Source organism: Melitaea cinxia, chromosome 26 (assembly GCF_905220565.1).
Source record: "Melitaea cinxia chromosome 26, ilMelCinx1.1, whole genome shotgun sequence".
Classification (NCBI taxonomy): domain Eukaryota; kingdom Metazoa; phylum Arthropoda; class Insecta; order Lepidoptera; family Nymphalidae; genus Melitaea; species Melitaea cinxia.
In genome coordinates this window covers 5,404,071-5,419,077 of record NC_059419.1, presented here as the reverse complement: position 1 = coordinate 5,419,077, position 15,007 = coordinate 5,404,071, and the positions used below count along the sequence as shown (strand labels likewise).

Genomic DNA, 15,007 nt, shown 5'->3' with positions numbered 1-15,007 from the left:
AGTCACGCAAAAAAGGCGCATTAGACGTCGAGTTACGGAAACAGCCCGTGTTTAACAACAACAATGTTTTGTTCTTTTAAATTTAAATAATTGGATTAATTTAAATTATTGGAAATCTATTTTTGTACTTAAAATGTTACTATTTCAAAATTTTCATTTTACGAATAAATTATAAGTGAAAGGGATGTGTAAAGTAAATAAATAAAACAAGCCATCTAGGAACTTAAAATAAATTTATTTATAATTTAAAAAATACAAATAAAATCAGTCTGATATAATGTTATAAGATAGGTGGTACCTTTTAACACGCACAATGGAAATTAAATGACTTTATTTAATTTTTTTCCGTCTTCTCTTCATGTTGTTCTGTCGAGTCCTTGATCTCCTTGCGAACTGGGCCGGTTTGTTGGATTGGGACACTTCGTTCATTCTTCACAGCAGAGGATTGTCGTGGTGCCGTGACAGTTAATACTCCGTCCGACGAGAGTCGAGATTCAACGGTATCGGGGTTGCATCCTTTTGGAATGGCGTATCTCCTAACGAATTGACGAGAAATGTAGCCGTGTTCATCTTTTTTCTCCTCGTGTTTCCCCTCGACGATGATAAAACCATCAGCCGTTTTCACAGTAATCTCTTCAGGTGCAAAATGCTGAACATCTAAGTTTATTTGGAATTTGTCCTTGTCGGCCTTGATGTTGGAGCCAATATCGCGAGCAGCATTCGCCAATTGACGCCAGGGTCTGTAGTAGTCCTGGGAGAGCATAGGTGCAGCCACCAAAGTCAGCATGTCGTCAGGAGTCAGCGCCAATCCGAAATCCTGGTCAAGTAAACGGGCTGGTGCGTAGTGGTTGTGACCAAGCAGGTACGGTAGAAGAGACATTTTCAAAATATTATTGCGAAGAAAACTTCAAAAAAATCACTTGAATAAAGTCGCAGTTGAAATATTCGCGGTCGCGAGTACTTAGCGTTTCGAATGCTCGATTCAAATTTCATGCCGCGGTGCGATTAGTCGCCGTATTTATACCTCGCAACGCCATCTAGTGAAGAGTAGAATATTCTCGATATAGATAGAACACGCAAGAGGCGGGGTTTGTCCCCCCTCCTCTTGGCAGCGGTTTCGTCTTCACGAATGTTCTTGAACCGGCGCGACTCCGTGCCGGCCGGCGTATTTTGTAAACAACATTGTTATTGATTTATCGAATTAAAGGAATTAGGGAAATTTCTAGCAATCGTACATTTTAAATTATTCTTCTAACATGATAATAATGTTAAAATGATAAAGAATTAATTAAAGACGTCTCATCTGCACTACGTTTCTATAATGAAGTAGGTTGCATAATGTATAGTTTAGTGGGATAGGTAAGTATTGTTATGAAGGTTGACAATAAATGTATCGCTGTAATAGATGTACCTAATCAGTAATAGTAAATAGTAAATTTTAATTAAATATTATTGTTATTTCATTTACATTGAACTCAGATACCGAGATACAAAAATATAATTTATATAAAAGTCTGTGTATACAACTACACATATTTATTTTATGAGTACCTACGTTGACAATATGCAGTAAGTTAGTATTGTTATTATTACTCGTCAGTGTACGGTCTTCCAGGCAAAATGATGTACCTACATATATTTTATTAACATTTTTTTTATTTCATTTTCATAGTATTTTGAATTTAATTTAAAATGAAAATATTTTAATCGAGTTTGTATTACCTACGTATTGAAAAGTAATTATTACAAACTAGCATTTCGGAATGTATTTAATACTAAAATTTATATTTACTGAAAACAAACAATTTTCATTAAATTTGCTAAAGCTAAACGATTAATTTTAGTTTAAAATAAAATCTTTAATATCGGACTAAATACATGATTTTAATTAATGGCTTATTGTATTGTTCTTATATTATTTTTACGTTTTACTCAATACGACACAAAAATATGTACCTATTTACTTTAATGTTTTAAATACCTACGCATTAATATGCAAACTTGCAGTCGTTTATTCTTCACTATAATTTTAACTTCAAAAAAATAAAATGCCGTTTGTTTGGTTATCCAATTACCAAAACTTCGAGAGAGTTCATATTGTTTGTTTTTTTTTCATTCTATGTTTAGAAACAAAACAAAACCATAAAAAAGAAGATGAGATTACAGACATTTTTATTTATATCACACATAAAATCGTCATCAAAATGAATAAGAAATGAATATGCACATAAACATTATTCTTGACTTTCCTCTAACCCTCTGTAATACCCTACGTATTGGCCTTGTTAAAAAAGTAAAATTTTAAAGTTTTACAAAATATTATCCTGATATCCACAATACGGCAGGCAATAGGCTGTTTCATCGGTAGGTAATAGGTATTTAACGGATGACAGTATCCAATAGATGAAACTTTATGGGTATATTATTCTTTTTAACCATTAGATTACACAAGATTTATGAGGTATTTCTATTCGCTTATGAGAATTTGCAGTTTATTAAATAAAGAAGTTATAGTTTATTTTTGATAGAAAATTTTTAAGTTATACTATCCCGTAGGAACAATGCTAAAGGATAAAATCAAAGAAATCTTTTAATGTGTTCTTTAATAAATTTTATTCTAGATATTAAACAAATAATTTTGATAATAAAAATTTATTCAATTTTTCATTTTTATTCAAATTTATTACTTCATTTTACTTGAGGGACGAAAAAAAAGCAAGAAATATTTGTTATGTAAGTAGGTACCTAGGTATTTTTTATTTAGAGGTTATCAGATTTCATTTATTACAAATGAAAAATGACAGAGCAATCATATAAACTTATCCCTCATTTCATTTCTTTTGGTAATTAAATTATAAAAATCCTTTTTCAAAAGACGAAACAAAAAAAAATCAATTCCATCATTAGTAGTATTGGTTGAGCTTTGGGACATAGTATTTTATGCACATAGTTAAGTACCTATATGTACAAAGTAAAACTATAATATCAGCAGCAACGGGGTAACAAATACACAAACTTGTGCCCTGTTTGTGTTTACCCTTCGTTGCGTAAGCTACCAACCCGGTCGCGAAATGTTTAATAAAAATATTTATGGCGGGATAAATTGGAGAATCGAACGTTCCAGAGTTTACATTTGGAAAAACCTAAAAACTGTACGTCGAAGAAACGATAACGAGCTCATATTTATTCTTTCAACAAATAAACAACTTTTATCGCTTAATTATTAAGATATTTTAGTGTAATTTAGCTATTCAGTACTGTAAACTTTATTTCTAGAAATATAAAAAGTAGGTATTTTTATTATTTTTTAGTATATTAATATTATTAGTTTTAATTGGTATGACAAGTATAACCATCTACAGAAATATTTTTTTATATAGTTATTAATGTTATTATCATTTGTTGTGTTTGTTTTTGCTTATCATTGTGTTCTCAAACTTATTATAGGTATTATCAATATTTATTTTACAATATTTTTTAATGCAAGTGATTCGAAAGTAACTAAAGGTTACTTAGGTATAAATTTATAATATTATTGCGGCTTTTATTTAAATAAGTAGGTATGTAAATGTAAATCGTCTTAAACCTTAAAAACAACAGACACCTAACATAATAAAAATAATTAAGTAACGGATATTAGACATTTTAAACTAATAACCATATATATTTTACTAAAATATAAACTTTCCTAGATATTTATTTTAATAAATAAGTACCTACTTACTTGTTAAAAAATATAATTCGGAATTTATTATAGAAAATAATAAATTTAAATAACATTTTTTTATATTAACTTTTTATACAGTCAAAATTGTCTGTTAGTGTAAATAAACAATATTTGTTTATAATTTATATTATTTTTTATCAAATTATTACTTTTACTTTCATTATGTAACATCCCGAAATTCGCAACCGCCCTTTGACCTTGATATTGACTCAAATTTAAAGGATAAAACGCGCAAACTCGAGAATATTCGAAAAATAATATACTAGTGTGTCTATAGGTAACAGCGGTTATTGACATGGCGGCGCAGGGGAGCTAAATTCTGGGCCGCTTTGAAGAGATTATTTTCTAGTTGTGTTATCATTTGTAAATAATGTAAAAAGAAATACAATTGTACATATAAACCTAATAAGTATTTAACTAATTCCCAGAAGGTTTTTACAGTTGTTTCACGCAAAGAAATATCTTATTCAGATAAAAGTTATTCAACTATATAGGTAATTAGTGAATCAGTAGCTAAATAATATATTATTTTATATATAATATATCCATAATGTGTAAATAAAATATATCAATCAAGGAAAAATACAACACTAGTATAATTATGAAAAATCAATAATTTCTTTAACGTATTGTAATCGTTTTATAATCAAGGTTATATAGGAATTAAATGAAAATTAGGTTTGCATGTATATTGGGAATTTTGAAAAAATATGGATAATTTTAAAAATGGAAATAATTAATAGTATCTGTGTATCCGCGATTATAATCTGTGAGAAATTTAGTAACTTTACTAGTTTTTCAATATAAGAATATATATAAATATACAAAGTAGAATCAACTGTAATGTTATTTTTGATGTTAATTTACATGACTGTATGATTTAGGTTTAAAAGTGATTTTTAATGCAATATGTTTTCTGTAAATAAAGTTGGTGTGTCAGTTTAGCTCCCCTGATTGTTTACTCACACATACAAACGATCTCTAGAAACATCTACTCCTTACCAGATGGCGCTGTTAGTATAAAAGGATTTGTCTGGTGACGCACTCGTCAGTTTTCAATTGAATACCGAGTGATACAAGCGAATCGTGCGAATCTCGCAGCATTTTCTCACAAGCGATTTTTTTTTAACAAATATTGATTCAAACTACTCCAAGAAAAATGTCTCTTCTACCGTATTTGTTCGACGACTTCCCCGTCCACCGTCCACGCCGTCTGCTGGACCAACACTTCGGATTGGGAATCACACCTGATGATCTGCTAACGATTGCTGCTGGACCGTTGCTAACCAGACAATACTACCGACCATGGCGTCACCTTGCAGCTGCAGCGCGTGACATCGGTTCCAACATCAAGAACGAATCGGACAAGGTTCAGATCAACTTGGACGTACAGCACTTCGCACCGGAAGAAATCTCAGTTAAAACAGTCGACGGGTATATTGTGGTTGAAGGCAAGCACGAAGAAAAGCAAGATCAACATGGATACGTTTCTCGTCAATTTGTTAGAAGGTACGCTCTTCCTGAAGGCACATTACCCGAAACAGTTGAATCAAAACTTTCTTCCGACGGAGTGTTGACGATCACAGCGCCGAAGAAGGTTCCAGAAGCAATCAAAGGCGAAAGAAAGGTTCCCATTGCACAGACCGGACCAGTGAGGAAAGAAATTAAGGATCAGAGCGAAGGAACTAACGAGAAGCCACAGTAGGGTTTTATTCGCATTCCAAAGATTAGGCAGTGCCATAAGACTGATTTGTTTCTTTTAATTTGTACCTCTTAAAGAATATAAATAAATGTTTTTTTTTTAACATATACGTTGTTTTATTTATAATAATCAAATAAATCATCATATAAAACTAAAATTCAATCTAACTATTAATGAATTTCAGTACAAATATTGCTATTAAATAAAAAATATAACTGAACACAGATGTTAGAGGTAACCCTGCTGAAAATTCCGAATTAAAACCGATGATTTGTATTGGAAGTTCTCTTAACTATTGTTTGAAACAGGGATTCCAAAATTGTCATACAATTTGTTTTTATCTGGGCTATCTGAAATTAGGTCTTACCTGGAATCTATCCAGAGAAAGAAAATAACACACAGAACATAAAGATAGATTTTCATTAACTTACATTTGTTTATAAATAATTTTCCTAAAATAGCTCTTTATAAAAAAATAAAAAAGAGGTTTGAGGTTTTTTCTAAAAAGGGAGCCATACATCTTAACTTTAGAGTATTAATATAGGGTAACAGCACCAGTGGCCAGCCAGGAACCAGTGGTCAGCCTTTTGCGTCGTTTATTGGTCATAAATATTGCTACAATTAGAATAAACGAATAACGTGTACCTAAATAGAAACTTTGATTCCTCATTGAATAATATGTCACACGATAGGTGCGGCAGGGGATCAGGGGGGAGAATTAAACTCGTTCTTACAGGAGACGGCGGTTGAAAAGAGCAGTAGTGTCATGTCCGCCATATTTATTACTTCGCGTGGTGTTCTCTTAAAAGGTAAGAAAAAACATGTTCTATTATTAAATGTGATAGTCTTTTATGCAATTTGACATTGTGTATTACTTCATGTATTGAATTATATTAAATTTGAATAAAAATATCGCTGATTTACTTAAATATTGTGGGGGCTGACCATTGGGTACTACTTTTTTATAAAAGATCCAGTAGTCGGCCCCCCGGGGCTGTTCACTGGGTTCTTGAATTATTTTTAAAATTGCGAGAAAAGGCGTCATCAGAACCGTTAAATTAAAATTTTCAAATTTAGTAAGGCATGTTCTTTCATATTCCACAAAAAACCCAGTGGTCAGCCGCATTAAACATTTTATTTTTACGCGGCTGGCCACTAGGTGTTGCTGATCCAGTATTCAGCCCCGATAGACTACATTTTAGTTTTACCTCAAATAGTTATAAAATGTATTTAGGTAGTTTGTATTTTAGTAATTGAGAAGATATTTTTAGCCTAAAATGCCGCCAAGACAAACTTATTCTCCAGAACAGCTCTCTTTCGCCATCGAAGCCATACGAAACGGAATGCCATAAGAGAGGCTAGTAGAACGTTTCAAATTCTTGGAGGCACACTACAAGATCGACTCCATCTACGTGTCCCAGAAGGCCAAGAAAAATGGGTACGTATTCCAAATTTAAATAAAGCAGAAGAAGCTGCACTGGTGGATTTGTGTCCAAAATTAACAAAATGTGGGTTTCCTTTAAAGACTGACAATTTATTAAATACGGTCCAAGCAATAGTAAATGCCGATGGAAGACCTAATCCTTTCGTAAATGACAGACCAGGAAAAAAATGGCTTAAATCCTTTTTTCGAAGAAACCCTTCCTTATCTATACGAACAGCTGAAGAAATTTCTAACGGACGAGCAGTAATAACAAAAGAATATATAAGAAAGTGGTTTCAAGACTTGATAGAGTTCTTAAAGAAAACATGATGCTCTAGATACAGTGGATGATCCTATGAGAATATTTAATGGTGATGAAAGAATTTTTATGATTTGCCCCAAAACTGGAAAAGTGATTGCTCTATCTTAGAAAGAAAATTAAAACGGGAAATCATAAAAAAAGAACAAGCAGAAAAAATAGCAGCCAAACGAAGTCAAAAAGTAAGCGTGAGCACTAGTAAAGTAAATGAAAAGTGAACAAGGAATAGGAAAATAGATCTTTCGTCTGTTTCGCCTCATTTATCAGATCAGTTCAGTTCCTATTGACGAAACTCTATCCAAAGAAAAAAAGAAAATTGTGGTAAAAAATCGTAGTATCGTAAAGTGTATAGGGTACCGGGAAATAATGAATATCTTAATTACAAGTAACAGTTCGGATGATTAGATAGATATGAGTACAAGATAGATATCTTCGTTGATATATAAGAGAGTTGAGACATATAAAAATAGGAAGATTATGGCTGTGATTATTTGATTATAAGAATAGATTTTACTAGGTACTATTAGTAGATTTGCTAGTGACTTTTTTCTCTTTCGTGTTATGCGTATTAAACCTAAAAGAAATATTTACATAGTATATAAGTATGCATAGATACTAATGTCGTTGATTAGCTTATAAATAAATATTGATGTTTTTATGATTAAGTTCTAGAAAATAAGAACACAAATAAGTACTGTGATTGTTTACTTGCAAAAATATTTCGGTCAGGTGAGATTTTTTTTGTTCTGATAATTTTGCTATATGAAATAAGAGAGACATAAATAATATTGTTGATTTTGATATAAATAATACTCATTTTGATCTCATGTTTATTCATAATTATAAGGGCTGAATACTGGGTTCATCAAGGCTGATTACTGGAGTTTAGAGGCTGACCACTGGCAAAAAGTGCCATATTTTGTTTGAATTTATATATATATTTTATAAAAAGAAAGGTTGTTTTTGACATATGTTGTTTAAAAACTATGATAAATAATTAATCCAATCATGTATTACGTTTCATTATCCGACGAATCTTGTAAAAATGCCAGCTTTCCAAACTTCAAAAAGTTGTTATGAGGCTGACCACTGGTGCCGTTACCCTATATGATTATATTTTTTTTTAAATACTCTGGGTGCTTGGTGATAATGTCGTATCATTATGCTTAAAAAATCACTCTAATAATTAATTGTGTAAACAGTTCATTACAGAATAATTGTGTTTGCAAGCAAACGAAGAAAAACCGACTTCAATTATATCGACAAGTAATACAATGTAGGTAGACGAAAAATTAGTCAAGTAACTACGCATTATCAAAGATTACTCCAAAAGTTGTAATCAGATCTCGATGAAATTTAAATGTGACCACATGATAAACATCGATCGGCTTTGGATTAAATTAAAAAAGAATTATCAAAATCGGTTCATAAACGACGGAGTTATCCCCGAACATAAATAAATAAATAAATAAATAAATAAATAAATAAATAAATAAATAAATAAATAAATATATATATATATATATATGTACGGTCGAATTGAGTAATCTCTTCCTTTTTTTGAAGTCGGTTAAAAATTGAAAAAAAAATGTATAAATATAAAAATTATTTTAATTATTCTCTGTTATTGTACTAACACTAGGTTATAAGAAACATTGTTACTAACACTATATGGGCTAGTCCCGAAATAAATGTCATTATTATTATTATTATTATAAAAAAAGATCAATTATGAATTAAATAGGTAGTATTTTTATGTCAAAATTCGGAGCGGAGAGCGGTTATATAAAAAGTATATCTGAGATTTAATTTATAGCTTTGTCGATATTGACAGCTACAAATTAAGCGAATTTGGAATAAATGATTTAGCTTTTCATTTTCATAAGAATTCTGTAAGGACCTTATACCATAGATCTTCTCTATTTCTTCTTCTTTTTTAGGCTTAATGGCTTTCAATAGCGCCAAATGAGTACAGATGATTTTGCCAATGTCACGAAGAATCTTTATTTCTTATTTTTTCATAAATAGTATAAATCAATGTCTTGACTGACATTTAATTAACACCCGGCTTAACCAGTAGGTACTGATAGAAGGTTAAAATTTTGATATAGGTATTAATTTTATATTGTTTTTTCATGGAGACAGAGCACAGCAGAAAATATTTTGCGAAAAATTTTGAGCTGCATACTGCATACCTTACTTAACCTTAAAGAAGATTACAGGTAAAGGGGCATCCATTAATTACGTGAGCTATTTTTCGATCAGAATTATCCCTTAGGTGAGATTTAGTGAGGTTTGCCTAGTGAGACTCTAAAAATATTTTTAACTAAAGTTTTTTTTATTCGAGAATATAATAAAACGCTCAGATATACGAGTACTATAGTAAATTTATTTTAAACTAAACAAACATTTTTTCTTTTTCTTTTAAATTCTTTTGAACTAAATGATTTTAATAGCTAAGAGATTAATTTTAGCGGGCAAAATGAATATTTTTTGAAGTTAAGATGAGATTTTCGATTATTTGGTTTAAATGAGATTTGGTGAGATTTAATTGGACCCCCTCACCCCATTCTGAGCTCACGTAATTTATGGACGTCCCCTAAATGATTCAGCTTTCAAGTGATGTTGCATTCCTATAGTTAGTAACCTAGCTACAGCTTCTGGTAATACGCTATAATTATAATATCCGCTAACCATCAGGCGGACCGTAGGCCGTTGGGGAGGATTGTTTGTCACCTTTGCAGCATAAAACTAAAGTAAAGGTTTCATTAAAATTAATCTATAGAGTTGAAATACAAAATGAATATAGAAGTATGGGTTATAAGTGGTGCTGTATTTAATGCAATCATGACTAATTTTAAATTTATAATAAAGTTGACAGACTTTTTTTGAAGAATCAGGTACATTCCGAAGCAACCACCGAGTAAAAAAATAATTATTTCATTTTAGTAATAATAAGTAATTATCTAACATATCACCTTAACGTTTAAATTTAATTGATAAATGATCAAAAGTACTTTTGAAGCCTACTTAAATAAATAATATTAATTAATTCACGATTTTGATGAAACTTTCTATGAAACTCCAACAATTTATACAAATAATTGTGTTTGCTCGCAAACGAAAAAAAAACCGACTTCAATTACATCGACAAGTAATACAACGTAGATCGACGAAAAAATAGTCAAGCAACTACGCGTTATTAAAGATTACACAAAAAGTAGTTATCAGATCTCGATAAAATTTATATGTGACCACATGATAAACATCAGCTTTCGATTAAATTAAAAATTATCAAAATCGGTACACCCAGTAAAAAGTTATTACGGATTTTCGAGAGTTTCCCTCGATTCCTCTGGGATCCCATCATCAGATCCTAGTTTCCTTATCACGGTACCAAACTAGGAATATTCCCTTTCCAATAAAAAAAGAATTATCAAAATCGGTATATCCAGTAGAAAGTTATGCGGTATAATACAACGTAGGTCGACGAAAAAAGCGTCAAGTAAAAACACATTATTAGATATAACTCGAAAAGTAGTTGTTAGATCTCAAATAAATTTAAATGGGACCAATTGGCACACACCACCTTTCGATTAAAACAAAATTTGTCGAAATCGGTCCACACGGGCAAAAGTTCTGATGTAACATACATAAGAAAAAAAAAAAAAAAAAAAAAAAAATACAGTCGAATTGAGAACCTCCTCCTTTTTTGGAAGTCGGTTAAAAATATTGTCTATAATCATAATTGCTTGTAGTTATTTATTTAAAGGATCGACAATAGATGATAACAGATGACACACATAGATACACAAAAAAAAAATCAAAATAATATACACAAAACAGTCGCACACTGTACTTATCCATTTACATGCAACCACAACTGCCAAGAGAGAAGAATAATTAGAATTAATTCTTCAATATTATGAATACCACGTACGAATAGATTTTATTAAATTTCATATTTAGCGTGGTAAATATTAAATGTTCGTAGTAATGTGTAAATATTCGTAGTTTCTTTCACGGTAGGCATGTAAGAAAATCTGTTATTTTTGTGGAAAGATCCTCCCAAAAAAAAAACCTTTGCGACAACATAACATGGGGTTATGGTATAGGTTAACATCCAAAACTCAATAAGAAAGCGGGTTTCAGCTAGTATTGTATAAAAAGGACAGCAAGGTAAATAAATGAAGCACATTAATAATTTTATACGAACTCTTTTATTAGCTACAACAAAATGACAGAACCTTGTAGGTGGATAAATAATACATTATGTATATTGATTTAATGTACGTATGTAATAGGTAGTGTATCAAACAGTTTTTACTTTAGAAGCTCTGTTACCGCATATCACTACTGTGCTCTGTATTATTATCAATATCGGCTTGAAAATATCATGTTTTTTAAATAAAAATAATGAAGAGCTGCATCAATCGTCAATAGTATTTTATCAATTTCAAAGTAATTATATGCTGTTTTTTTTAGTTTACCTGCGTCTAAAGTTCTGCGTTAAAAGTGTAATAATAATTAACAATTACTTTTAATAAAAGGCGTGTATTTATTCAAAACAAAAAATATAACGTCAATTTTATAATTATTGTTCACCTTATTTTTAAAGAAGAATTTAAAAGATCTCAAATAAAAAAAAACAAAGTTTTATTATATTGTACCAATCCTTAAAAAAATTAGCCATCATTCCAAGCCGATATTAAACAAGGCTACATTTAAAACGTATTGCTATACATTGAGTCTACACCTTTTTGCACATCAATTTGCACTAACCATAGACAATAATATAGAATTCACGATTTTAGTAATCGAAGGTGATGTGTATTTTTTATATTTAAATTTAATTTTTATAGAGCCCACGTAAAAGTTTACAAACATTACACAATCAATATTAAGTATATGTATATGAACTAACACACAATAACTTTAAGCGATAGATTCGTTAAAAACAATCCGCAATTTCTTGCTTTCCTTGACGATTTAAAAAAATTAAAAATGTATTCAGTTTCCCATTGTCGATTACTTTTGACTGTGTCTTTTAACAATATATATATATATATATATATATATATATATATATTGTTGTTAAATTACGGCATTTATGCTTATTTGTATTTTTTATTTAACAAAAATAATACAAGATTTTTTTACATTGAATCTTAATTTTTTTGTTAATGAAAAAGTAAATTTTGTCAAAAAAAAAACAAAAATAATTATTAAATATAAATGTAGCAGTTAACATCACACTTAAATATCTTTAGTAACAAATATCAAGTAAATTTCTTCATAGTTTTGCGAGCTATTACATTTCTGTTGACATTTAATGCACTTATCATAATATATACCAGTTTCATCCTGTGATTTTTATAATAATTTCTTTAAATATTTAATATAATACTGTTACAATAAACATCTTATTTCTTTAATATTGTGGGTGCAGTGCTCTGTGTAAATAATTCAACATTATTTATTTAATTTAAATTTAAATAATATTCAGATGTAACATTAAGTGTCAGTAAAATATTATTCATATATTTATTTACATGGAAGGCATGAGGCGTGCAATTCATATATAATTAAAAAGATTCAGCAATATAAAATATTTATAACATCAATATAAGTCGTCTAATATATTAAATATAAAACAAATACTAGAAAGTAAAGACACGTTGAAATTTAGAAACATTTTACATATTTATATTAATATCTAGGTTTTTTCTATTTTCTAAGTTACACCACTTTGCCTTGCAACATCTAATGCTAGGAATACAACAAGTATAAAATTGAGCCTCGACGATGATATGTATCGTTAGAACAAGATTACTAAACATTTGTGTTTTTGTTAAATAAGATAAAAATAAGAGCATTAATGATATAAATAGACATATTGAAATGTAATTTCATATATATAAATTACTTTAAACCTAATCACACTTAGCCATGTAGCAAATATTTTGAATAAATGTAATAGTTACTTTTTGCTAAAAGTACCTATCTATATACCTACTTTCCTTTTTGTCATTATTTATGTTTAGAAAAAATAATAAAAGGTTATCCAAGACAATCAACAAATGATATTTTAATTGATTATAGTTTAAACTTTAAATTAATTCGGATAAAATATAAATCATAAATTTACTATCAATTGAAATATTTATTTGCACATATCTACAAAAGTAAAATATCAAGTGAAACGACATATGAATGATAACACATATGAATCATAGTGCAATGGCCAAGTGAATAAATTATTAAGTTATCATCCATATTTACCAAAAATATAACATTTAGTAATAATCCAGGAAATCATCATTATCATCAGCTTTTTAAAGTCCAGTATTGGAATTAAGCCCCCCCCCCCCTAGGGTACGTTACAAGAAACGTTCATCCGTTTTACCCATCCAGTCACTATCATCTACCCTTTTCAAGTCGTCGGTCCATCTGGCTGGAGGGCGTCCAAACCTACGTTTGGCGAGCCATGGCCTCCATTGGAAAACCTTCTTGCTCTACCGACAATCGGCTCTATGATAGATGTGACCAGCCCACTGCCGTTTCAGTTTGTTACACATCTGAACGATGGCAGGAAATAATATTGGAACAATATTATTTCCTGCCATCATGTATGTATGTATGTATGTATTTATGTATCTATTATAGTATGTAGTATGTATGTATGTATTTATGTATCTATTTATGTATGTCTGTATGTATGTATGTATATGTTTAATTATTTGAATATTTATAATAAATTTGTTGTAACTTGTACACCTATGCTGACGCTAGACCATTTCCTTTGCCCTAAGGTTGCCTGGAAGAGATCGCTTTTTAGCGATAAGGCCGCCCTTTGTACCTAATGAATATATTGTCAATATTTTCTTTCTTTCTTTGATATGTATTATTTCTGTTTTTGGTGTACAATAAAGTGTATTAATATTATTATTATTAACAATATAATATAAAAGCTATAAGTTATCATATAATAGTGATATAATAATTTGATACTACTAGATGGTGCTAAAATGATTTTTATTACAATTTATGATAAAACATTCCATAATTTCCATAATATGAATTAATTATTGGTAAATAAACTCTGTATAAATTAAAAATCAGACTGAAGTAAAACTTCTTTAACTCCTACAGTAATATGCAAAACGTAACTATTTCTCTCTTTCTATGTTCACTAGCTTATATCTCCCTCTCAACTTGCGTTCGCCTCACCCGATCACAGTTTTCGTAACGCTTTCGTCACAAATTCACCAGCTTACTCCTCAAGTTAAGCGTGCGTAAAGAAGTTTTACTTCAATAATAAAAAAATGATTTGTTAACAAGGGTTTTTAGGTATACATATAATCAAGTGTTTACTAAGTAAATATTGTAATTTCAGATTCAGCTTTTGTCCATCAAACTATTCACAACACATTTTTTAACCTTTATAGTCGTTGTAATGAAATACATATACATTTGAAATAATGGCTAAGTGTGACATGGGTTAAATACTATGAACAAATAGTATTATATTGAATAAATATATTGCAATTAAGGCATTATTTGTATTACATTATACTTAATACAACAAATTATTTCTATAATTAGTAGTAAAAAAACATGTTTGTCCTTACTTTTTTGATACATTATATATTTTTAAATACTCATGTTTTTATATAAATTCATTTTGATATGTATTTGTATTATAATTAGAATTTAAAAAAAATTACCGCCATTTCATTGTTTCCAAAATGTTTAAGTGTTGCCAGTAATAAATTTGATAGAATAAATGTAAGCTTTGCTAGAACAGATAACATCAATTAAAAATCAAAAAAATAA

At 29.6% G+C, this 15,007-nt stretch overlaps 2 protein-coding genes across 2 annotated transcripts; one reads left to right on the top strand and one right to left on the bottom strand.

The window, feature by feature from the left end:
* Positions 1–216: 216 nt before the first annotated feature.
* LOC123666630 (protein lethal(2)essential for life-like) lies at positions 217–988 on the bottom strand. Its single transcript, XM_045600722.1, has one exon. The coding sequence runs from the start codon at positions 878–880 to the stop codon at positions 335–337; it is 546 nt and encodes a 181-aa protein (XP_045456678.1). The 5' UTR covers positions 881–988; the 3' UTR covers positions 217–334.
* Positions 989–4,780: 3,792 nt separating this feature from the next.
* Positions 4,781–5,536, top strand: LOC123666629 (protein lethal(2)essential for life-like). The gene has a single exon (XM_045600721.1). The coding sequence runs from the start codon at positions 4,887–4,889 to the stop codon at positions 5,430–5,432; it is 546 nt and encodes a 181-aa protein (XP_045456677.1). The 5' UTR covers positions 4,781–4,886; the 3' UTR covers positions 5,433–5,536.
* Positions 5,537–15,007: the final 9,471 nt, after the last annotated feature.